The sequence below is a fragment of the Stegostoma tigrinum genome, chromosome 14 (assembly GCF_030684315.1).
Source record: "Stegostoma tigrinum isolate sSteTig4 chromosome 14, sSteTig4.hap1, whole genome shotgun sequence".
In the NCBI taxonomy this organism is placed as follows: domain Eukaryota; kingdom Metazoa; phylum Chordata; class Chondrichthyes; order Orectolobiformes; family Stegostomatidae; genus Stegostoma; species Stegostoma tigrinum.
Window position 1 is genome coordinate 63,068,795 of NC_081367.1, and position 24,601 is coordinate 63,093,395.

Genomic DNA, 24,601 nt, shown 5'->3' on the forward strand with positions numbered 1-24,601 from the left:
AGCTGTAACAGTCTGTATCAACTAGTAGCACTGGAGCATTAAGTATAAGCTGACATTCCAGAGCAATATGGGAGATGTGTTCCGCTGTATGAAATACTATCTCACAAGATGTCAAATCAAGGTCTGATTTGCATGCTCAGGTGAACATAAAAGATCCATACACTATTTTGGAGGAGAATGAGGGAGTTTTCTCAAGTGTCTTCCTTTATCCATTGTTGCATTGAATTTACTGTCTCTTAGGATCTGAGCCCATCCATTTATTTTTACTTTGGCTCTTTTTTCAAAATTTCTTTATCTCTAGACTCTAATTGTCGAGCCTCCTTCTCTCTATGCCACTGCATAGTGAAATGTCACTGGGCTAACAATCCAGAATCCACGGACATGGGTTCAAATCTCACTGGGGCAGATGGTGAAATTTGGATTTAATGAAGTCTCGAATTGAGAGCTGACCTAATGGTGACCTGTAATCACTGTCAGCTGTCAGAAAAAAAAACTTATCTGGTTCACTAATGTCCCTCAGGAAATTTGCTGTCCTCTTGGCCTGAAACATGTGCAACACCAGACTCTCGGCAATGTGATCCTTGCTTAACTGCCTTCTGGACAATTAGGGATGGGTAATAATGTTGGCTTAGCCAGAATTGCCCACATCCTGGGAATGAATAACTTTTGAAAAAAGTTCACAAGATGCGGAATGGTCAGTTTTGTCACTCCTGGCTCTCAAAGAAACTTATATGCTCGGCCCTCCCAATTCCTTATTCTGTGCATCTGAAACATGAAGTGTTGTCCTGTCAGCAGCATTATGATGATCTGTTTGTTGTACTGTTGGTTGGAAGATAAAGGTTAAACTGAATTCCCTTCCTCCTGTTCAAAATGATAGCTTGAAATCTTGTATGTGCCGTCGATAGGGCAGACAGGGCCTGGGTTTAACATTTCCTTTGTAAAAGGGCTTATGCAAATTTTCAGGGCACTTTTGATATTGCACTGGAGTGTCAGCATAAATTTTGAAGACATGAAGTGACATCGTAACCTATAAGATTATGAGATTGAAATGGGTAGTGCCCACTGAGCACTGTTGCTACTGAATTTCCACTTCTGAACAAGTAGAGTTAGAGGGGAGTTGGTTGGTGGAAAGTATGTTTCCCAATGTTTTTTAAAACATTTTCTGTCTTGCTTAACAGCCGCCTGCCACGGAAGCAGGGTTCCATCTTATACTGCACTACTGGAATCATTCTCCAGTGGCTTCAGTCAGACTCGTGAGTACAGAACTAATCGTTATGGTATATAGTTCATTTTATTTAGGATAAATTCTTAATTATGTATTTCCCAACTCCAAACACTGCCTTCTTGCTCTCAAATTCCAATTTCTTTCTCAAAATGTTATAGTTGGCACAGTTTCATAACACAAAAAACAAATCTCTTTCCACAGCCTTCTGTCTACTGTCAGTCACCTTGTTTTGGATGAAGTTCATGAAAGGAGTTTGCAGTCAGATGTCCTGATGACAATTGTGAAGGACATTCTGCCTTTCAGGCCAGATCTGAAGGTGATATTGATGAGTGCAACTCTAAATGCCAACAAGTTTTCAGAATATTTTGGTAAGTAGGATTGGCACATTCATGTTGTAACTTCAGCGAGTTCAGGCTGTTGGCTTCTTAAAATTAGCTGAACTACTCAGCACTGAAGGAAACCTACATTGGCCATTTGAGAGCGCAATGCAATTAATTTCTCTACTGTTTCTCCAGAGATCTGAAAATTTCTCTCTTTCTTGTTTCTCCTCATTCTTCCTAATGATTTTTGTTTTGTGTTTAATGTTTGTGCTGTCTTTTTGCCTGGTGACCAGGATGTCTGATTTTAAGACGTAACCAGTGAACCTTAACACTTGAAGCAAAGTATTTGCCGTCTGCCTTTACATTGATCACACAGATTAATTCTTAATAGCAGTGTGGAGTGGTTTAGCAAGCCACTTGGATACATCATCCCTGTCTCTTCAAAAAGAAAGCTCATGGGGCATGAATGTGTGTAGGATGTGTAACTAAGGTCAACCTTGCCAGCAATGTCTACATTCTGAGAATGAATGCAATATTAATGCAACGAAGATGTGGAAAGAAGTAGATACTCTGATCTCTGGCTGTGTTTTCCCAAAATCTGGAAAGTGCAATAAAATGGTTCACCACTCTGTGCTTGATAAAGCTTGATAAGCCATGGCTGACAAAGGAAGTCAGGAAATGTATCAAAGAAAAAGAGACAGCCAAAAAGTGGCCAAGAGCACTGGGAAATCAGAAGATTGGGAAGGCTACAAAAACAAACAGAGGATAATAAAGAAAAGTAAGGAAAGAGAGGATCAAATATGAAGGTAGGCTAGCCATAATATTAGAAATGATGATAAAAGTTTCTTTCAATACATAAGAAACAAACGAGAGGCAAAAGTAGACATTGGGCCGTTCCAAATTGATGCTGGAAGGCTAGTGATGGGAGATAAGAAATAGCTGAAGAACTTAATAAGTACTTTGCGTCAGTCTTGACATGAGTAGTATGCCAACAATTAGGGAGACTCAGGGGGCGGAGTTGAGTATGGTAGGCATTACAAAAGAGAAAGTGCTAGAAAAGCTAAAAGGTCAAAACTGATAAATCTCCTGGCTCCGATGGGCTACATCCTAGAATTCTGAGGGAGGTGGCAGAGGAAATAGCGGAGGCTTTGGTTGTGATCTTTCAAAAGTCACTGGAGTCAGGGAAGGTCCCAGATGATTGGAAAATTGCAGTTGTAACCCCCTTGTTTAAGAAAGGATCAAGACAAAAGATGGAAAATTATAGGCCGATTAGCCTAACCTCAGTTGGTGGTAAAATTCCAGAATCCATTGTTAAGGATGAGATTACTAAATTCCTGAAAGTGCAGGATCAGATTAGAACAAGTCAGCATGGATTTAGTAAGGGGAGGTTGTGCCTGACAAACCTGTTGGAATTCTTTGAAGAGCTAACAAGTAGGTTAGACCAGGAAAACCTCGTGGATGTTGTCTATCCAGACTTCCAAAAGGCCTTTGCCTCATGGGAGGCTGCTGAGCAAGGTGAGGGCCCATGGTGTTCAAGATGAGCTACTGGCTTGGATTGAGGATTGGCTGTCTGGCAGAAGGCAGAGAGTTGGGGTAAAAGGCTCTTTTTCAGAATGGCAACTGGTGACGAGTGGTGTCCCTCAGGGTTCAGTGTTGGGCCCGCAGCTGTTTACTTTATAAAGATTTAGACAGTTTAGGAGAGTGGGCCAAGAAATGGCGGATGAAATCCAATGTGAGCAAATGTTCGGTCTTGCACTTTGGTATAAAGAATACAGGCATGGACTATTTTCTAAACGTGAGAAAATTCGTAAAGCAGAAGTACAAAGGGATCTGGGAGTTTTGATCCAGGATTCTCTCAAAGTTAACTTGGAGGTAGAGTCCGTGATTAAGAAAGTGAATGTAATGTTGTTTATCTCAAGAGGGTTGGAATATAAAAGCAGCGATGTGCTTCTGAGACTTTATAAAGCGCTAGCTAGGCCCCATTTAGAATACTGTCCAATTTTGGGCCCCACACCTCAGGAAGGATATACTGGCACCAGAGCGTGCCCAGCGGAGATTCACACGGATGATCCCTGGAATGGTAGATTTAACATATGATGAACAAATAAGGATCCTGGGATTGTATTCCTTTGTGTTTAGAAGATTGAGGGGAGATTTAACAGAAACTTACAAGATAATGTATGGCTTAGAAAGGGTGGAAGTTGGGAAGTTGTTCCCATTAACCGGGGCGACTAGGACCCGTGGGCACAGCCTTAAAATTAGAGGGGGTAAATTTAAAACAGAAATGAGGAGGCATTTCTTTAGCCAGAGAGTGGTGGGCTTGTGGAATTCATTGCCACGGAGTGCATTGGAGTCCAGGACGTTGAATGCCTTCAAGGCAGAGATTGATAAATTCTTGATCTCACATGGAATCGAGGGCTACGGGGAGAGTGCAGGGAAGTGGAGTTGAAATGCCCATCAGCCATGATTTAAATGGCGGAGTGTACTCGATGGGCCGAATGGCCATACTTCCACTCCTATGTCTTATAGTCTTATGGATATTAAATTTAAGTTTACAGCAAGAGATTGAAACTGTAATTTTCTTTCCTGTGATTAGAGTGAAGATATCCTTGTGGAAAAGCCTTTAGTTTTCTTAAAAATTGTGCAAGTCATTTGCTTGTGATTCTGGGTTCCTGGACTTTTAAAGGATGCAGATCAGAAAAATTAAACTGTGTTTTGGTAAAATTGTGACCTTACAAATGGAGGTTTCTTTGTTGCAGTTGCTGAGGATTGAGACACTTCCAGGGTCAAGACCCATCACTGCTGCTGTTCGTGTCAATGCACATGCTGACCAGTGGTTACTAATTGTCTTTCATTGTGCCTTTGGAATAAGAGATGTTAACAGCAGCTTGTAAAATCTTCCCCAGAGTGTTTGTCTATTAGTATGGATAGAAGAGTGTCCATCTAATAGAGACAGAGTTGGGATAAGGGGCCATTTTCGGGATGGAGTGGAGTGCCATGGGGGCCAGCAATAAGGTCCATGGTTATTTACAATATATATTCATGACTTGGTTGAAGAAAGTGAATGTAGGTAGCCAAATTTGCATACGAATCAAAAGTGGGTTGGAAGACAAGTGGTGAGGAAGAGTGTCCAGATTAATATAGATAGGTTAAACAAGTAGTCAAAAACTTGGCAGATGGAACATAATGTGGAGAAAATGTGAGGCTATGAACTTGCAAGAAAAATAGGGTAACTGAACATTATTTAAATGGAGAAAGACTGCAAAAAGCTACAGCACAAAAGGATTTGGGAGTCCTCGTCTTTGAATCATTAAAAGTTAGCATCCAGGTTCAACAGCCAATTGGGAAGGTAAATGGAATGCTGGCCTTTATTTCAAAGGAAATGGAGTATAATAGTAGAGAGGCTTTGTTCAAATTGTACAAGACACTAGTCAGACCACAACTGGAACGTTGAACGGTTTTAGGCCCCTTATCTAAGGAAAGTTCTACTGGGATTGGATGCAGTCCAGAGAAGGTTTATTCAGCTGATACCTCTTCAGCTGGTTTCTCTTGTGGGAGAGTCTCGGACCCAAGGACATAATTTCAGAATCAGGGTTTGTACGTTTAAGATAGATGGGGAGTTTCTCCACCAAGGGTTATGAATCTGTCGAATTCTTATGCAGAAGGCTATTGAGACTTGGCCATTGAGCGTATTCACGACTGAGATATGGACAAATTTTTAATCGTGGAGTTAAAGGTTATAGGGAAAAACCAGAAAAGTGGAGTTAGGAATTATCAGATGGACGATGATCTCATTGAGTGACATGCATGATGTGGAGGCCCCTGTGTCGGACTGGTGCTGACAAAATCAGAAGTCACTTGACACCACATTATTGTCGAATTGGTATATTTGAAATCACAAGCTTTCAAAGCGTTCCTCCTTTGTCAGGTGAAGTGTCAGACTTCACCTGATGAAGGAGCAGTGCTGTGAAAGCTTTTGATTTCAAATAAACCTGTTGGACTGTAACCTGGTGTCGTGTGACTTCTGACTTCATTGAATGACAAGGGAGACTTGATGGGCTGACTGCCTACTTCTACTGCTACGTCTTGTGGTCTGTAGTCTAAATAAATGCCTCTTCAAAGGAGCTTTGAATCCCTCACCAAAAAATTTGAGAAACACTGTCTTCTCTGCTTTTTGAACGAGTGAGTTAGGAACCAAATAAACATGTATATAAACAATGAGAATTTACGAATGTTCATCAAGTTTATTAACAGTACGAATCAGATGCAATTCGTGGTATCTTGTCATTCTGATCTGAGTGTGGTTATATTTTAGGGAAATAAGTGGTTGTGCAGACCTTTGAGCTAGTGTTCCATCTGCCAAGTTTTTGACTACTTGTTTAACCTATCTATATACTCCAGTCTGAACTACAACTCACTTGCATTTAAAACTCTGCAGTCTTTAACACAAACCAATTTGATTTGGCCCAGGATACACTGGCATCTGGGGGGCAATCCTATAAAGTTCTGAGGAACGGCCATTGGACCTGAAATGTTAACTCTGATTTCTGTCCACAGATGTTGCCAGACCTGCCGAGCTTTTACAGCAAATTTTTTTTTTGATTTACAGCAATGGCGATTTTTTTTCTCCTTTTATCCTGTAGAAATTTTGAAACGGAGTGTTCTGCTCCAGTTTTTCACTTCTGAAACATAATGGCTCCTGGTAATTTATGATACATAATTACTGGGGTTAAAATAAATTTCTCTTCATTGTTCAGGAAAATGACGGTCTGCTCCATTTTCTTACAGACAGCTGTCCCATGTTGCATATTCCGGGATTCACGTATCCAGTGAAGGAATACATCTTGGAAGATGTCATTGAGTTGCTCCAGTAAGTCAGTTTGTCAATGATCTGGATGGGCTTTCACCTTGAAGTCGTCATTGTAAAGTGAATGCAGGGTCTTCTATTCTCTCTGCTGCTGTCTGTAGATGGGAGGAGACAGTTATCTTGAGGCAGTTTGCGCAGTAAATGTTTGGCAATGATTTTTTTCAATTTATTAAAGCACACAACTTGGTGAAATGGGTGTGCAGTTGTAAAGTTGTTAATTAACATTATCGTTACTAGTAGCAGTTTCTTTAATGCCTATTTGCAATTTGATTTAGCTATCGTCCACAAACCCAAGAAATTCGGAGACCGTCCTCCAAGAGAAGATTCATGCAAGGTTGCATGTTTCGGCCAGAGAAAGAGCGAGTGGAGGAAGAATACCAGCAGCAATGGCCAGAATACATGAGAGAGTTGCAGGGGAGGTATGCAATGACAATGGAGATATCGGTCAAATCATTTCTATTTGACATCAAGGATCTTTACCAGGCCCAATTTCAGAAGAAAGTAGGCAGTCATTTTCCTTATAGTTGAAGTGCTAGAACTAAAGTAGGGTACAGATGTGTGTGATCTTTATGCATTTTCCTGAGGATTTCATTGACACAAGAAAATGATTAAAATCAATTTTGTAACAGTTTGCATGAACAATGAAGGCTGATTACTCACTATGGGCGTGGAGCAGCTCATCTGTGAAAGGGTAAAGTCAAATTTCCATTATCAACGGAGGACCCATTCACCTGTTAGCTTCTAAACTGGCTCCCAAGGTGTTTCCAGAAGATTTGTAGCTCAGGTTGAGGTTCTGGATGTGAGTTTGCTTGCTGAGCTGGAAGGTTAGTTTTCAGACGTTTCGTCACCATTCTAGGTAACATCATCAGTGAGCCTCCGATGAAGCGCTGGTGTTATGTCATAACACCGGGACATAACACCAACCCTTCATCGGAGGCTCACTGATGATGTTACCTAGAATGGTGACGAAACGTCTGAAACTAATCTTTCAGCTCAGCGAGCAAACTCACATCCAGAATTGTACATAAACCCTTATATACATATTGGATGCCACTTTGCAGCAGAGTTCCCTTAATGTGCCCCAGATGGATTTTGCTGATTTTGGCCACAGCAAGATTTACCTATAATTTTGGGGCTCTTGAGTACTGATCCTTCCAGGCTCTACCCCCATCCCAATCTACAAAGTAAAATTGTATCTATGGGTACAGCAACTGGGTTGGACTTATTCAAATCTTCCTTGCCGCCTTCTAGAATGAGAAGTCTGAAGAAGCCCAAAGTGACGGACCTTTTATTTGTTGATGTCATCGTTGTTCAAGGGCATGGCTAATGAGGAGTTGTCCATGTACCACATTATGGTTGTTCATCTCTATCTGTGCTTTTTTTGGGTCAGGATCCAAACTGGTGTACCAACCTGCTCCATAACAATGATAACAGACAATGCTGGAAAAATTTAGCTGGTTTGGCAGCATCAGTGGAAAGAGAAATTGTTAATGTTTTGAATCTGAAAGGACCCCTATTATGACTGTAAAATTCTTGAAGATAGTTTGAACATCATTCATGTGTTATATCTTGGTGTGTGGCTGACAGCTGAATAGTGAGACACTTCCTTTTTAAAAAAAAAACTTTCAAAGGACAAGTAACAGGAAAAAATCCTCAAAAAAACAAAGAAAATAGAATCAGGGGTAGGCTATTAGTAATTTTGAGCCTAATTTGTCATTCAGCATGATCGTGGCTGATCACTGAATTCAGTATCCTCTCCTGCTTTCTCCCTGTACTTTGATCCCTTTAGCCCTAAACGCTATACCTAATTCCTCCTGGAAAGCATTCATTGTTTTGCCCTCAACTACCTTCTGTGACAGAATTCCACAAATTCACCTCTGTGGATGAAATCATTTCTCCTCATCTTAGTCCCAAGCGGCCTCCTCATATCGTTGAACTGTGACTCCCTGGTCTTTGGGAAAGTTTAAAGTAAACTTTTAAAATCTCTCGCCCTGTCCCCATCCCATGAAATTCTTTGTTGATTAATGTTTTGATCTGTCAGTGTACCTGATGTGACTGGTGTCCACATCTGTTGTTGATGCACAACTGTTGATGAGATACGATCCTATCACATTCATCAGCTCAATCTCTCGGTTGTTGCTTTGACTGTAAATAAGGTACTTGGTGTAATTTTGGCTCATCCTTTTTTGGAGTGAAGAACGAAGATTCGCCAGGAAATTGACTAGCTTGGAAAATTAAATTTCTCTGCAGTGAATTTGTGTATTGGTTCTTTTTCCATTTGAGAAGCAAAGAATGAGATAAAGAAAAATGAAGGGTTTTTAGAATTTGGTATGATATAGTAAGGGTGGTTGGGAGTCATCGGTTAGAAATGATCACTGATTAAACAAGTAGCATGAACAGGAGGAATTTCTTTACTTGGAGGGAAGGCTGTCGGATCAAGGTACACAGTCAGAGGAAATGGTTGTGATAAAGACAGCCACATTTATTTTAAAAAGATGAGTTATAAGCCTGTGGGAAGGGAACGTGACTGCTGGGTTATTATGGAGTATTCTAACAAGGAGACAGATGCATGGCCTCATTCTATCCAAGAAACTTGTGTAGTTTTAGATGCTTTCCACGGGGGAAAAAAGATGCTTTTCCATTGGGCATATGACACTTGCCATTACGGATTACGGAAATTTTGGTAACAGCACTGAGCATCGAGTTAGCTGTAATTTCTTTATCTTCCTGTGATGCTGTTCTGTTTTCCACCCCCCCTACAGGGAGACATTTGGATTTTCAGTAAATGGTTTAAACTGTTAGTAAGTGCATGATGTAAGAATATCAATTTTTGTTCACTTATCTATCAGAAATATAAAGCTTTCACGTAAGTAGATTTCAGAAGTGTGCTTAATGCATATGTGGTAACAACCATCAGCACAGATGGCCTGATTAAAAGGAAACTGTTCCTCTTCCCTTCTAGATATTCAGACAGTACGATTGAAGCCTTGGAAATTCTGCATGACGATGACAAAATAGACCTCAATTTGATAGTAGCTCTCATAAAACACATTGTTCTTCATGGAGAGGTATTTCTTTTTAAGTGGGCAAATCTATGAAATGTATTTTGAGCTGTAATCTGTTCACAGTTTAGTGGCACATGTTTAGACATAAGTGAATCTGTACTGAGGCAAAAGGACAAGTATTGATCAATTATCTGCCTACCCAACTGCAGCAAGTTTTATTTGACCTGCTGTCAGCTGTTACAGTATTCAGATTGCCAAACCCCTCATTTTAGTTCTAATATGTTTAAATACTGACAATAAATCATTTGCTTTTGATGTGCAAAAGAGCTGCTGCTGACATAAACCAGGGACTTCATTTGAGATTAGCATTGAAATTTTAGGAGGGCAGCATCCATTGGACGTCTGACACTTCCTCCAATGCCTATCTGTGATCCTGTACAACTCTTTATATTTATTTATCGCATTCTGTTATATAGCCTTTGGTGAGTGCATTACAAGGCAAACACTTTGCTTCACAGAACGTAGGCCATCAATTATTGAACTAAAGATTTTCTCAATCAATATGTCAGTTCTTCCCTGTTAATACAACAACATGACCTGAAGTTAATCTTAACACTGTATAAAGCAAGATGCGAATGCCTTCAACCTCACACATACTGTAACTCGCATTCATTTGCTGCCTCAAGCTAAAGGTACACTTTAGACATTGAGAGACCATCAAATTAAATTATGAATCATTCTCATCACTTATTTGGTACCACTATGCCCTTGTGCAATGGATATAAGATTGAGCATGTTGATTTACTTCCCTGTGGTACATTTGTGTTCTATGATTAAAATTTATTCTTCATGTTATAATTGCTGCCTACGTGCCCTAATTGTCTATTCATTATTCAAATGAGTGGATTTGATACACTTAGACAAAATCCGCTCAAAATAGGCCTGGATAACATTTGTTGAAAAGGATAAAGACTGATCTATGACCATAGTAGGAAGAAAGACGAGTCAGAAATGCCACTGCTTCTAGATGATTTAAATGTAGCATCTGTGTATTGAGGATAGGTGATTTCATTTTTACTGGTCTTACATATAATTTAAAATTGCTATTTACAGAACAAGCCTTGATAATTTTCATATCTGGTATCTGGTATTTGATATCTGATTTCACCTTTTTTTTTCTGCCTTTCGGTATTTAGCTCTTGATCAGAGTTGGAATTTCAAGATTTTTCAAGTTTAACATTATCTTTTAAAAAGTCTGGAAGTACAGAAACTCGTCAGTAAATGTGACTGTGAAGCTGAGAGATTATTGTTAAAACTAACTGGTTCATTACTGCCCTTTTAGTGAGCCTGCATCTTTAGCTCATCTCAAATTTATAATTGAATCCAGTCTCTAACCAATATCATTGACCTTTAAGTTCCCTCTGAGGTGGCGTAGCAAACACTGTTTTGTGTGAGCAACTAGGCATGGGCACCAAATATTAGTCTTGCCAGGAATACTACGTCGTAGGAGTGAGTTAAGAGTGAGACTTTTGGAAATCTGATACAAGTCCAATATGCCAGTATCCCTGTGTGCTTCAGAATTTGCTCAGCTTATTAAAAATTTGGGCACAGGTGTTGATGGAAATGTATTTTGCTTGTGCAGTTCATTAAGTTTTATCTCACGGGATTGATTTTTAATAATGTTCATTTTTTTTTCCTGATTTGTCCAGGGGTTATGAGAAAGTCATCAACAGCTGAGGAATAAAGTGCAGGTTCAACAGTGTGTTCACAACTTTCTGAAATTTCCTTTGCCCCACTTATTCAAATTGAGGTGTAACACTCCTTACCTCTGTCCTGAATGTTACTGTGCAGTAATTAGTATAACTCTGACAAAGCAGCTATAAATTCCAATGATATCATTTGATGACGGGTTAAACTGTTAAAGTAGCCTGTTGAAGATGTTGAACTTTTGGACTGTTGTACCGTATTTGTTTGAAGACCTCTATGTGCACTTCCAATTGCCAAAAATGAGTGAAATGCTGGAGATGTTTGACAGACAATGAGAGTGATTTTTGTGTTGTTGTGTTAGTATTTTTAATTGGAAATGGCTGACGGGCAGGTTAAGATCCAAGTGAAATAATTTGCTCCCTATTGCAAATGCTGCCCTTCAACTTGCGAAAGTAGCAGGAACAGACTTCCTGGTCATTAGATGGGAGCAACATTACACTGACGGAGGCTCATTGTTGAGATCCGTCTTTCTGTCTTCAATATTTCTAATCATTCTGTTTGATTTTTTTTCCTAAATAGTTTGCCTCATTTGAGTATCCATTTTCTACATGATCTCTCAAACATTCTATGTGGTCATCTGGGATTATGCAACAATACTAACTAATAATTGGGGTCAAATGATCTGCAGTATCTTTAGAAGGGTTTTTTCCCCAAATTATTGCAATCTGTAATAACCATGCAAGTGAAATAACAAAGATATTGCAATCCAGAGGTAGTAACAACTGCAAATGCTGGAGTCAGATAAGTGTGGAGCTGGATGAACACAGCAGGCCAGGTAGCATCAGAGGAGCAGGAAAGTTGACGTTTCAGGTCGGGACCCTTCTTCAGAAAACTATATTGTGACACTGTTTTGATGTTTTTGAATTATTGCTGTTTGGAAGCCAGTAGCCTATGATGTGAATATAAACCAGTGAGATGGTCTAGTTTATTGATTTATTCACTTGTGATATATTTGCACCTTACTTGTCATCTGACATAATAAAATTGCTGGACTTCGACAGTTTTTTTTTAAATACCTTAGAAGTATCCTTCTTGTAGCATCTTTTTATTTGCAGCTAACCTATCAGCATATTTATCTAGATTGTCATTCACTTTGCAGGACGGTGCCATTTTAGTCTTCCTTCCTGGATGGGACAATATCAGCACCTTAAACGATCTTCTGACTGCACAAACCATGTTCAAATCAGGTAACAGTATTACAGTACCATTTTCTGAGGTTAATTTTTATGGAATTGTTACGTCTTAAGTTCTTTCTGTAATGAAATGCCATTTCTGATACATCCCAACAGGAAAAGCGTTTTTAAATTGAGCACCCAAATCCAACTAGACTAGTTTCTCAGTAGATTTGAACTTCATACTTGCTGCAGCGTAATATCGCTCAGAATGCCGTTCTGTTTCAAAGCTTCCCTGTGGGAGGAAAGCTGGGGACACATTGATCCTCAAAACATTTTAATGTTAGTCAAGATACTTTGATGGAAGAATCATCAACAGTGTTATTGTGTAGCAATTGTTTAGCAATAACCTGCTCGTTAATGTTCAGTTTGGATTCTACCAGCGCTGCTGAGCTCCTGATCTTTTTACACAGCTACAGCTGACCTAATATGGCATCAAGGAACCATAGCAAATGGGAATCTGGGAAAAGTGTTGGTAGGAGTCATAGCTACCCCAGTGGAAGGTGGTTGTGGTAGTTTGAGGTCAGTCGTCCTACCTCCAGGACACCCCTGTAGGAATTCCTCACGATTGTGACCTAGGCCCAATATCAGCTGCTTCATCAATAACTTCCCCCTCCACCAACACATCTGAGATGGGAGTATTCATTGATGATTACATCATTTGGAGACTGCTTCAGTACTTGGAGTTAAATCCAAATGCAGGAAGACCTGGACAGTATGCAGATTTGGTCTGACAAGTGGCTAGTAACATTAGTGCCACACAAGTACCTAGCAATGATCATCTCCAACAAGAAATTCTAACCACCATCTGTTGTCATTCAGTGGCGTTAGCATTGCTAAATCCATGATTATCAACATTCCAGAGGTAACCATTGACCAGAAACCAAATTGGATAACCCAATTAATACAGTGGCCGCAAGCAGATCAGAGGCTAAAAATTCTGCAGTGAGTAACTGACCACCTGACTCCTTGAAGCCCGTCTACCTCCAATGTGGCACAAATCAAGATGCTCTGCAGATGAAAAGAATTTTTCCAGGCCTTGTGCCTCATCTGTTAAACAAAAGCTTAGGCGTAATCTTCCCTGCTATGATCCTGCTGACCTAGTGACCAACCAGAGTTGATTTGCCTTTTTGAATTCAAACAGGAATTTTGAGATAACAGTCCCTGGTACATTGGTTGAGGTATACTCATCGAGAATCTGACTCTATCTACCAACTAATCATACCTTGTTCCATACGTGGCAAAAATTATTGCCTTTGAAATTTGGTATTCTTGTGCCTCGGCTGGTGAGTGTAGAATGAAAATTTTCAATAGCATGACCACTCAGTTCTGTTCTTTCAAGCAACTTTAATTCTGTACTCTGTTATTTCCCCTAGATCGATTTGTCATCATTCCTCTCCATTCTCTCATGCCTTCAGTGAATCAGACAGAGGTATGATAATGTACATTAAACGTTACTAAACCAAGCAATATCTGCATTTCCTCATCACTTGAACAATTGCTTCAAATGGTTCAAATAGCCTAATTATTTTGTACAGAATGTTTTGTCCATTTGTGACTAATTTCCTGATTAAAGCTGCCATTTTGTTGCTATTCTTCAGTTCAAGTTTATCTGGAACAAACATAATTCATCCATTTGCCATCTGACCCATCAGTGATGATTTTATGAAGGAGTTATCTATTTATTTGTAATTTCTTCATCTTTCCCTTGGTCCTACAATCTTGATTCCTTTAAAAAGTGTATTGAATGTACTTGTTCCTTTGAGCAGTGTCTTCCAGATCATTTACAATTCACTGTGAGGGGAAGATTTGCAAGCCTGACCCATGTTTTTCAAAAGCAGCACACTGTGGATACTGAAAATCCACAATAAAAACGGAAAATGTTCGAAGTATTCAGCATGCCTAGCACCGTCCATGGAGAGAGAAACAGTTGATGTTTGATGTCTGATCTACTGTCAGAACTAAAATGTTAATTTGGTTTCTGTGCTCATAGGTGCTGTTGGACCCACTGAGTATTGCAGCATTTTTTTTTTGTTTTTGCCTTTAAATCTGGTTACTGAGCTGTTCTACTACAAGCTTTTTCTTTGCTGTATGATAACAGTTTGTTTTGACTACTTCTGTGTTAACCTTCTGTCCTTGGCTATGGGGAATAAATTAAATAGTTCTTTCAAAGACCTGGCACTCGTAAGATGGGCTGAACATTCCGAACCTGTGCTGTAAGTTTCTAATCAATTTCTGCTGTGTTTTTTATTGTAAAATATGTTCTGTCATGAATCTTAAAGCTTGTTTGATATATGATCATGCATGATTCCCTCTTATTTTCCCCTATTTCTCTGCATTCTGCTTGTGAAATGGGTGACAGTTATAATTTGTAACTATGCAGACACCCAATGTTCTTTATAATATAATCTGACATCTAATGTAAAACAACATTTTGCACAGCAGAAGGTGGTTTCTTAATCAGGGTTGTTGCTTATTGGAGGGGCATTGCAGGTGACTCTGACTGTGCCTACTTCTGGTTGCCCAGTTACAGGAAGGATATATTAATATGTTCAGAAGAGATTTACCAGGATATTGCTGGGTATGGAAGGTTTGAGTTACAAAGAAAGGCTGGACAGGCTAGGACATTTTTCACCATAGTGTAGGAGGTTGAGAGATGACCTTACAGAAGTTTATAAAATAATGAGGGATATGCATAAGGTTAACGGTAATTGCCTTTTCCCTAGGATAGGGGATTTCAAGCATAGGGGACACATTAAGTTGAGAGAAGAGAGATTTTTTTAAAAACAGGAACAATTTTTGTTTTGAGTGAAATGAACTTCCTGAGGAAGTAGTAGATGTGGGTGCTATTACAGAGTCTCAAAAACATTTGGATAAGTTCGTGAATAAGAAAGATTTGGAGAGTTCGGGGCCAGGACCAGGCAGTTGGGTCTAGTTTAGTTTGGGATTATCTTTGGCATGGTCTGGTTGGACTGAAGGGTCTGTTTCCGTGCTGTATGACTCTATGATAGCTTGTTGAAAAATGTGGGTCTTAAGGGTTAATGAATGCCTGAATTTTTTAAGCTCTAGTATGTTAGATGTCAGTGTTCATGCCCTGTGCGTCAATATTGGATAAGCTGCTTATTGTAAACTTCTTATTTTTGAGTTCTTTACTCAATGGTAGGTTTGAGCCTACACTGCATATAGGCTGAGGAATCTGGTCCAAAATCCACCTCAATCAGAGGTGGAATCAAGCCCCATGCTATTGGTGCGCTGGCCATCCAGCCAACTGAACCATTTGGTCTTCTAGAAATGTGGCATTACGCACTTTTTTTTATATCCATATTGTAGCCTGGAACTGTGGCAGATGTTAGAAGCCCCAATTCACTTCCAGTACGTGACTGACCAGGAAGGTCTCCTGTCCTGAACAGATGTCATTGATATGCTGTGCCAGGATTGGCAAGTTGATACTCAGTCTGTTTGACCACATTATGAATGTAATTTTGGCCATTATGTCCTGGAGGAGAGCTTGAACCTTGAACTTCTAGCTCAGAGGTAGTGAAGCTACACCTTGTGTCATAAGGCCTCATTTTTTCCTGTTTTTTATTGAAAGCGTAAAAATCTGTCAATGACAGTGAGGATTTGTTAAAGGCTTTCTTTAATATAGGTTGATGTGTATCTGTTTTTACTTTTTGAGGAGAGTTACTATATTATCGTTTGAATACTTGGGGTCAAAAGTGGAAGAATGATGTATAGCTTTAAGTTTGATATTTCTATACTGTGTATCTTAAAGGGCTTTAGTAGTTTAAAATTTTAGCTTGATTTTAAATTGGTCCTGTAAGTGGTATTGGGGTGTGTGGAGATTTGTTTACATGCATTTAAACAAGGTCTAAAACCTTTAGAGGTGAATAGTTCAGTGCATAATTAAAATGAAAGTTACTGTTGACTAGTGACAGGAGTCCTGTAAGTTAGAACCATCCAGAACAAGCCAGGCAGAAGCTGGCTGTATGAGAGCAAAGTTTTTGAATAGTAAAGGTGTTAGTTTAGCAGTCTGCAAAATAGTCAGGGCTGGTCAAGAAATCTTGAGTTGTTTCAAAGAAAACTTTAGAAGCAAAAGACTGGAAGTGGATAACATAAGGAATCCATGTTGATTAATAAGTGAACTGTTTTAGCAGCTTAAGAGTCTTGGAAGTTATAATTAAAGAAAATAGCATTGAGTGCATGCAAAAATCTAATAAAAGCTTTAATGTGAGGTCAGGGCAATGCTTTTCTGAAGTTTGTGTGTCTGTAGTTCTGAGGATAAAAGGGTTGAATCTATTACTAATAGCTTACTGCTATTTGAGAAAACTGTTTCAAATAGTTCCTGCATAGTTCATAGTTCAACATAGTTCATAATTTTTCTTTTGTGTGTCATAAAATTTTGTTCTTGTTAAAAGTAAATTGGCAGTGTCTTGTGAATACATTGAATGACTGGCAAAAATGGTAAACAAATAGTAAACAGTGAATAGAGATAACAAAGTGTGGAGCTGGATGAACACAGCAGGCGAAGCAGCATCATAGGAGCACAAAAACTGACGTTTCGGGCCTAGACCCTTCATCAGAGAGCAGTAAACAGTGAAATTCATGTTCTGTCAAGACAGGTTTCAATTTGACGTTACTGATTGGTGTAATACTACCGTTAGCTAGGATCATAATAGCATCTTCCTGTTGCTGTGTAGAGAAGTGATCATAAGAAATATCTCATCTCTAATGAATAACCAGAAATCAAAGAGCATTTTTGCAATGCAAGAGTAATTTCTGAGATAACATTCTCAGCCCACATTAACAATTACAAAGGACCACCGAGCTATTTAAGGTTTAAGTTACTTGTTCGTCCTCTGGATCTACCTGCAAAATATATCTGACTTCTTTGTTTTACAAATGGCAACAGTTGCAGATGTGTGGTTGCCAAAGCCTAAGGTAATTACGTTTGAAACATCTACATAAATCTGCAAGAGATTTGCCCTCAATAAGAAAGAAAATTATATGACAACTTAACATTGATGAAAAGCACATGCTGGGCAGTAAACAACAATAGTTGGCTGGCTAAACTGATGTTTTATTGCACTTATTTTTGCAGAAAATGACAACTGTCATTTTCCAACTAATAATGTATCTCTCTTTTTGGCTTCATGCGTTAGTGGAAGAAATGATTGAGCCATCTGAAACAGCGAAACCTGTTTCTGATCACATCACTTTACAATTAAATTGCATGCTGTCAACAGATAATAATTTGACTGCTGGATATGGAGGAGACTTGGTATAATTTGGTGTGGTTATATTCTCAGGTTTTCAAGAAACCGCCACCGGGAGTTCGCAAGATTGTAATTGCTACCAACATTGCAGAGACAAGGTAATAAAACTTGCATTGTTGCAGCCATAGTGGGAGGCATTTCTGCAAATGACTTTTTGAAATCCATGTAATTGGACAGTAGGGCAAAGACATATATTCTGCTCCCTGTCAAGTTTCCTAAAAAGTTCCCTTTAAATACACTGCAAAGTTTTCAGTTTTGCCTTGGAAGTTTCATGAGGTTTACGGCTTGGGGGATTTCCTGGGATTCTGTTTCTCAGTAAATCTGTCTTAGTGCCACGACCTTTAGGCAATGATGTATTCATGAATTCTTGGCTGAATGTTGAAAAAAAATTAGCAGTTTATAATACACGTCAGGTAAAAATGAAGATTTGTCCTTTTCACAATGATTGTTACCACACTACTGGATGTATTGAGAGGAGCTTTACACTGAAAGAAGTGCAAATTTCCTTGTTGCTAGATTTGCACTTTTATGTAATAGTTTGGTTTTGCCTCCAATTCGCTTAGTGTAGAATTGAGTTCTCTGAATATGAATTAATATGAATTGCTTTAGTCTTATATCCTGGTCTTTTTTTCCCCATATCCTGTATTTTTTTTCCTTCTTTGAAATGTTTAACTGGTTCAACTTAATGGGAAAGCTCATACAGCCTATTGGAAGGAATGAGTTCAGTCACCACATATTTTCTTACAGCATCACTGTTTCAGTTGCAGATGGAATATCGCTCCTTGCAGAGAACACCAATGCATTCTTAACCAGCCTTTTTTGAGTCAGCTGATTCTTGAGTTTTGCTTTCAGTCTGTCTACCTCTTCAAAAGGATCATCCCTTTGAAATTTTGTCTTTCAGTTCTGTACCAAAAAACATTGGAATATAACATTGTGTCTTTTTTCTAAACTAGTGTTCAGCATCAATCCATTAGCATCAATCAACAACAGACTGCCTCAGACAATCTATTGTGTTGAAATTTCTCATACCCAAGCTTTTATTTCTTTTCTTTCAAAGCCACAACCATTAACTTGATTACTGTCTACTGATCTCACCTACTGATCTCTGAAGTCTCATTGCTATTTTTTGTGTGGGCCGTTTTGTTTTTCTGAAACAAAAATCTCCTGAGTTTTTATAATGGATTTGATGCATGTAAGGAATTTTTGTATTTTTTATCTGGATGTGTGATAACTGCTATATTGAAGGATGCCTTTATCGAACTGGGATGTTCTTTAGTTTTATGCTACTAAAGTTTTTTTTTTGATCGAAAAATGATTAGAAATACAATGGGGGTGGGGGGGGGGTGGCGGTGGTGGGGGGGGGGGGGGGGGGAGGGAGGGGGAATGGCTTTGTGGCATTATCACTGGACTAACAATCAGGAGACCAAGATAAAGTCCTGGATTTGAATCCTGCATGGCAAATGGTGAATTTGAATTCAGTAAATACCTTGAATTCAGAATCTATTAATACCCACAAGTCTGTTGCCGATTGTCAAAAAAACCCTTCTGGTTCACAAATGTCCTTTCCGAAAGGAAATTGCCATCCTTACCTGGTCTGGCCATACGTGTAATTCCAGATCCACAGCAATATGGGTGACTCTCAACTGCACTCTAGGCAGTTAGGGATGGTCAACAAATGCTGTCCAGCCAGCAATGCCCTGATCCCATGAATGAATAAACAAAAAACCTGTTTGTATACTTTAGGGTGATGAGCAAAACTAGCTGTTCAGTACAATGTGCATACCTGAGTTTGTGTGTAAAATGTACCATTGTGTTCGCTTCATAGGCTCCTAACTTGCTGTATGATCCTATTTGGCCTATTCTAACATAGTCTATTCTTTGATTTAATTGATTAATCCCACTCCCATCCCAGTACTCCAACTGTTGTATTTTCATATCTCAGTTTCTTCAGGAAGTTGCTACCGAATCTGCTCAACTATCCTTTTAGATGGTGCATTCTAAATTGTAGCTCTGGCATAAAAGTAAAAATTCTCTAGTTTTAAAAGTTAATAAAGCAGTTCATCCTAGGGACAACAGTCACTTTGGCGTCACTGATTTCTACCCTTGGTATTGTACATTATTCATGGTTGGCATTTCAAAATGACAGCTAACTGCATCATGAGATCTGTGAAGAAAAAATGAGTTAATGTTTTGGGTCTGGTGACCTTTCCTCAGAATCCTCAAAATTTGAAATTTTTCACTTCTCCCACACCACCCTCCATATTATGGCCTCTGAATTAATTTTCTGTTTGCCCATTTAATGCTGTTTTATATGACACTGAAACTACAGTGTTCAGAGAAGGAACTAATTTTCTTTTGAATATTTCACTGACTGTGTTTTCTGTTTATTTAAACCTGTGAATATGAATATGTTTGTGATAATTGAGTTTTGTAAGTCTTCTAGATATTGGTTAGTAACCTCAGAAGTTTATGTAGGAAATCAATTGACAGCTTGCAATTGTTGATAGCTTGCTTGTTTTCTGATTGTGAAGTAGCAGAGTTGAAAATTGAGCTGCATCGAGTGTACAGTGAAGAAGCAACTGATATAGATCAGCTGATCTGGACTGGTGTTCTGTTCCACATACATCTACCCCCAGTCTATTTATTTAATCTAACTCTATCAGTTTGTCCTTCTATTCCTTCCCTCTATGCTGATTTGGTATCCCTGAAATGCAGGTGTAACTGAGTGGAGAAATAACTGAAATAACATAGAAAGTAGGCAGCAGCAGATGCTCAGATTTTGCACAGTCCCCTTGAGTTGTGCATCTGCAATTACAGTGGAAAAGAGCTTCATTTTTCTTGACATAATTTTTAAATTATGTCATTATAATTGCTTTAGGCCAATACATGATAAATGAAATTTAAAAACTGCAAGGTGTGTGAATCTCAACTGAAAATCCAAATGGCTGACATACGCTTTGGGTCTGCTTCAATTTAAGGAGGACAAAAAAAGGATTAACATTTTGGCTTAAATTCACGTAAAGAATGAACATTGTGCAGTTAAGCTTCCTTCCAGGCTATGAGCCCTAAATCAAACCTGACACTCCCGTAGGCAGGACACGGAGACTGCTCGATTATTTGGGACTCCAAATGGCTGAATTAGTAGATTTTAGATGTGTACATCACATATGAGTTTTTTTATGCTAAGGCCAGTATTTATTGCCCATATTTAATTGCCCTTGAACTGCCATTGTGAACCGCTTCAAATTTTGAGACCAATGGTGCTATTCGGAAGGGAGTCCCAGGAATTTGACACATTGACAGTGAAAGAATGGTGATATCCTTCCAAGTCAGAATGGTTTATGACTTGAGGATCTAACAGTTAATGGTGTTCTAGACATTTTTACTTTTCTGCATTTTGTAGTTTTGGACTGACAAGGGAAAAGGACTGTTTTAAAAGCCAAGGATGGTTGAAAGATTGCGCTTTTAAAAAAGGAGTTAACTGACATTCATTATAAGTGCTGTAAGTTCAAGCACTGGGGGAAAGTCTACTTGCAGACAAGCTGAAGCCAAGCTGTATGTGTGAATGGAGCTTTGGCCAGCCAGAATCAGCAGATTGACGTAATAACAAAGGTCTTCTGTCTCCTGACAACTTGATTAACTCCAAGATAACTGGACAGCTTGTAGATGCGAGCGTTTGTAGTGGAAGCCATCAAATCTCTGAAAGAACAGCCTCTGCTGCAGTAGAAAACACCTCAAGCGTAAAGAAAGCCAGCTTGTTTTTTCCTCGATTTGTAAGCTGTGGCTTTGAATCAGAGACTTTGTAAGTGTGAACATATGCCTTGCATCTTCCGCAAGCACACGTATCTGAAGAAGGAAGATCAAGTAGCTGCATCCTGACAAGCCAAACAAAATCTAAACAAACTCTGGGGCCAGGGAGTATTTTCCTTTTTTATAAAAGGGTTAGAATGTAGCTAGTAGAGTTTTATGTCCGGTTCATCATTGTTTATCTGTAGTTAGCATCTATTTATTTGTTTTAAATAGTCATTCTTGTTAAGTACAGACACCTGTTCAACTTGAGTCTAAAAGACAGGTAAATTGGAGAATATTGTCTGCTTTTCAAAATCTATAATTTTTGTGACCACTCTGGGAAGAACTCTTGATTTATAGCACAGCAACCCAGTGAGGTATAACACCGTGCAACATTTCCCCTAAGTTGCTTGATCCAATGTATGTGCGACCTGTTTGAGGTTCTGTCCACAGCGATCGGGGTCACCGCTTGGATTGTGCAGTTGACTTCCCATTCCAGAAGTTGCTGCCATGCACTGACCTTAAATACCTGCACAAACAGAAAATTAGATGGAGTGCTGACACCATGCATCTGTTGCCTTTGCCCTTTTATGTAGTAATGGGTTTTGGAAGTATTGCAGGAACCTTGGCGATTTAACTGCAGGCTGCTGCTACTGTTAGGGAGTACATCTTGAACGTGGGGTTTGGGGTGCCAATCAGGTGGGCTGCTTTGTCCTGGATGGTGTCAAGTGCCTTGTGTTGTTGGAGCATTTCATCTCGGTCGGTCGTCAAGTTATACAGCGTGGAAAGAGACCCTTCGGTCCAACTTATCTGCACCATCCAGATATTCTAAACTGATTTAGTCCGTTTGCCAGCATTTGGCCCATATCCCTTTTAAACCCTTCCTATTCATGTACCTATCTGGATGTCTTTTAAATCTTGTAATTGTACCTGCCTGTACCATCCGAGGAATAAGACTGTCTACCATGGAAAAAGAAATCACATGGAATCCAGGGGGCGCTAGCCAGTTGGATACTTTTGTCGGCGAAGGCCTTGAGGTTCAGTTATTTTTCTCTGAAAGCTTCCACTACTAGTTTGTAAGAAATACAGAGCGGTTGATTCACTTGTAAAATGTCTATGATTTATCAATTGAAAGTCATAGCTTGCAGCAGTTGCTGCCTGAAAAGTGATTGTTGGTTTTTGACATTTAAACTGATTTTTGTTTTACAACAGGAAACAGATAGCTACTGGGGAGAACACCTGCACACACTTCTGTGCCTCTCACTCTCTGTGTAGTATCTAAATATCTTTCTCATTCCATCTTGCTCAGTTAGCTGAGAACTAAATCAACTTCATTTGTAAACAACTCCTCGGCTCCTGATCGTCTGCATATTGCAGGAACCCAAGTTATGCAGCCATTGTGGTAAATTTTCTATTAAAGGCCCAAAAAGAGATATGGTTCCTACATCAAAATCGTTTTACCTGGGTCATTCCATTTCTGTCTCCTTTTGATTTATTTTCTTAAACTGTATTTGGAAGTAAAACAGCAGATCATTGACAATTCTCTGAGACATGAAAAGCTGCAAAATGAAAGCAAGTCTTTAACTGGCTACCTGTGTATTCTCCCAGCATTTCTGCTGTTTTTTAAGTACTGATATATAACATGATATGTATATTAAAATTTGAATATATTGTGATTTGAAGCACCTAACTATGGTTACCTTACTTAAATAAGGATATTCTTAACATCATGGAACTTGTTTTTATCTTTCAGCATCACCATAGATGATGTGGTTCATGTGATTGATGGAGGAAAGATAAAAGAAACTCACTTTGACACTCAGAATAATATCAGCACAATGGCGGCAGAGTGGGTCAGCAAAGCTAATGCCAAGCAACGGAAAGGTCGAGCTGGCAGGTAGTGTATCCTTGTCTGTCAATGTGTGTTAGCTTGTTTATATGACATTTCATCTATCTACAGTGCACACTGTGGTCTGTGGATATTTGCAGAGTTAAAGGTCACTGCCATTGACTGGACTTGAAAGGAATGTCACAGATGTCACTTGCTTGTTTTGGTAGAATTGTTGTAGTCAGCATGGATTATTCTGCTAAGCTTTCACAGCACAGTTAGTAATCCTAAAATTTTATGCAGTTGTGTCTAGAATTGTCAGCCCATTATGCTAATGTTGGTGCTAACTCTTCAATTGGAGCTGATTTATTTTCATCCCATTTGTCTGTGCTTTCTTTATATCCTTAGATTTGCCTTAAAAAGCGTGTATAATAGTCCTTGCCTCCGTACACACTGGTGCTGGAAATTGGGTTGTATTGATGCTAAAACTGGCTGAAGTGTATGTATGAATGTAGTGAATATAAGTAATTTAAAGTCTTCAACTACTGGAAAGTAATCAAAAAGTAGTCTGCTTGCACAGTATAGCTGTGTACCAGAGCCTTGTTTCAAAACAAGTTAGCAGGACGAGCCCTGATGATGTAGTTAGATGGTCAAAAGCTTCCTTAGCACTGGTCGTGCAAGGAAGCTGAATCTTGCTGTTCTAATTCTTTGCAAGATAAAGGTCAATGATGCATCGCTGTGTTTCATATTATGTTTTGGTACGTTAGCATTTAACATAACTTTCAATCAAAGCACAACTATGTGATTCACATTATTGAATTAGTTACTTCTACTGCATAGTACTATGACTTCCTGTTCTAATTTGAAGCCTATTTTAAAATTATGAATCACTGGCATTTGATTGTCTTAAATTTGTTTTCTCCTCTTGTAGCACAGCAACCTGTTACGGATTGGCGCTCTTTATGAACTTTCTCAACAGTTGAGAGAACAAAACTTTATTTCCCAAAATAAGTTAAAACAAGTTGCTTGCAGAACATAAATTGCCCATGATATCTAAATTTGTGTGACAGTGCATTCACATTGCAACTGTGCCATGGGACAGTGTATCACACTTCGCACTGATGTGCCCTTTCAATGCAGAAATATCTAAATCTGGATCTGGGGTCTGACTGCGTGGCACCAGGTTAAAAACGAAGTCAGTTCATGCCTTGTGTAGCATAACATTTATTGTTAAGACAAGAGTCACATCTGTGTGAAGCAGAACTTTGTGTTGTCAATCTTGATAGACCCTTGAAATCAAGGATGACCTACTTCCATTCCACTTAATGGACTCTGAAGTGGCTGATAAATCAAAT

General features: G+C 39.1%; 1 protein-coding gene across 1 annotated transcript in view; it reads left to right on the forward strand.

Annotated features, from left to right (window-relative positions):
* Positions 1-24,601, forward strand: part of dhx36 (DEAH (Asp-Glu-Ala-His) box polypeptide 36) — a 74,265-nt gene that overhangs the window by 20,200 nt on the left and 29,464 nt on the right. The window contains exons 7-15 of the mRNA XM_048541524.2: positions 1,179-1,253; positions 1,427-1,593; positions 6,334-6,415; positions 6,688-6,831; positions 9,375-9,480; positions 12,284-12,371; positions 13,733-13,788; positions 17,663-17,727; positions 23,172-23,315. Coding sequence (XP_048397481.1) covers positions 1,179-1,253; positions 1,427-1,593; positions 6,334-6,415; positions 6,688-6,831; positions 9,375-9,480; positions 12,284-12,371; positions 13,733-13,788; positions 17,663-17,727; positions 23,172-23,315 — 927 coding nt within the window. The remainder of the gene's footprint in view (positions 1-1,178; positions 1,254-1,426; positions 1,594-6,333; positions 6,416-6,687; positions 6,832-9,374; positions 9,481-12,283; positions 12,372-13,732; positions 13,789-17,662; positions 17,728-23,171; positions 23,316-24,601) is intronic.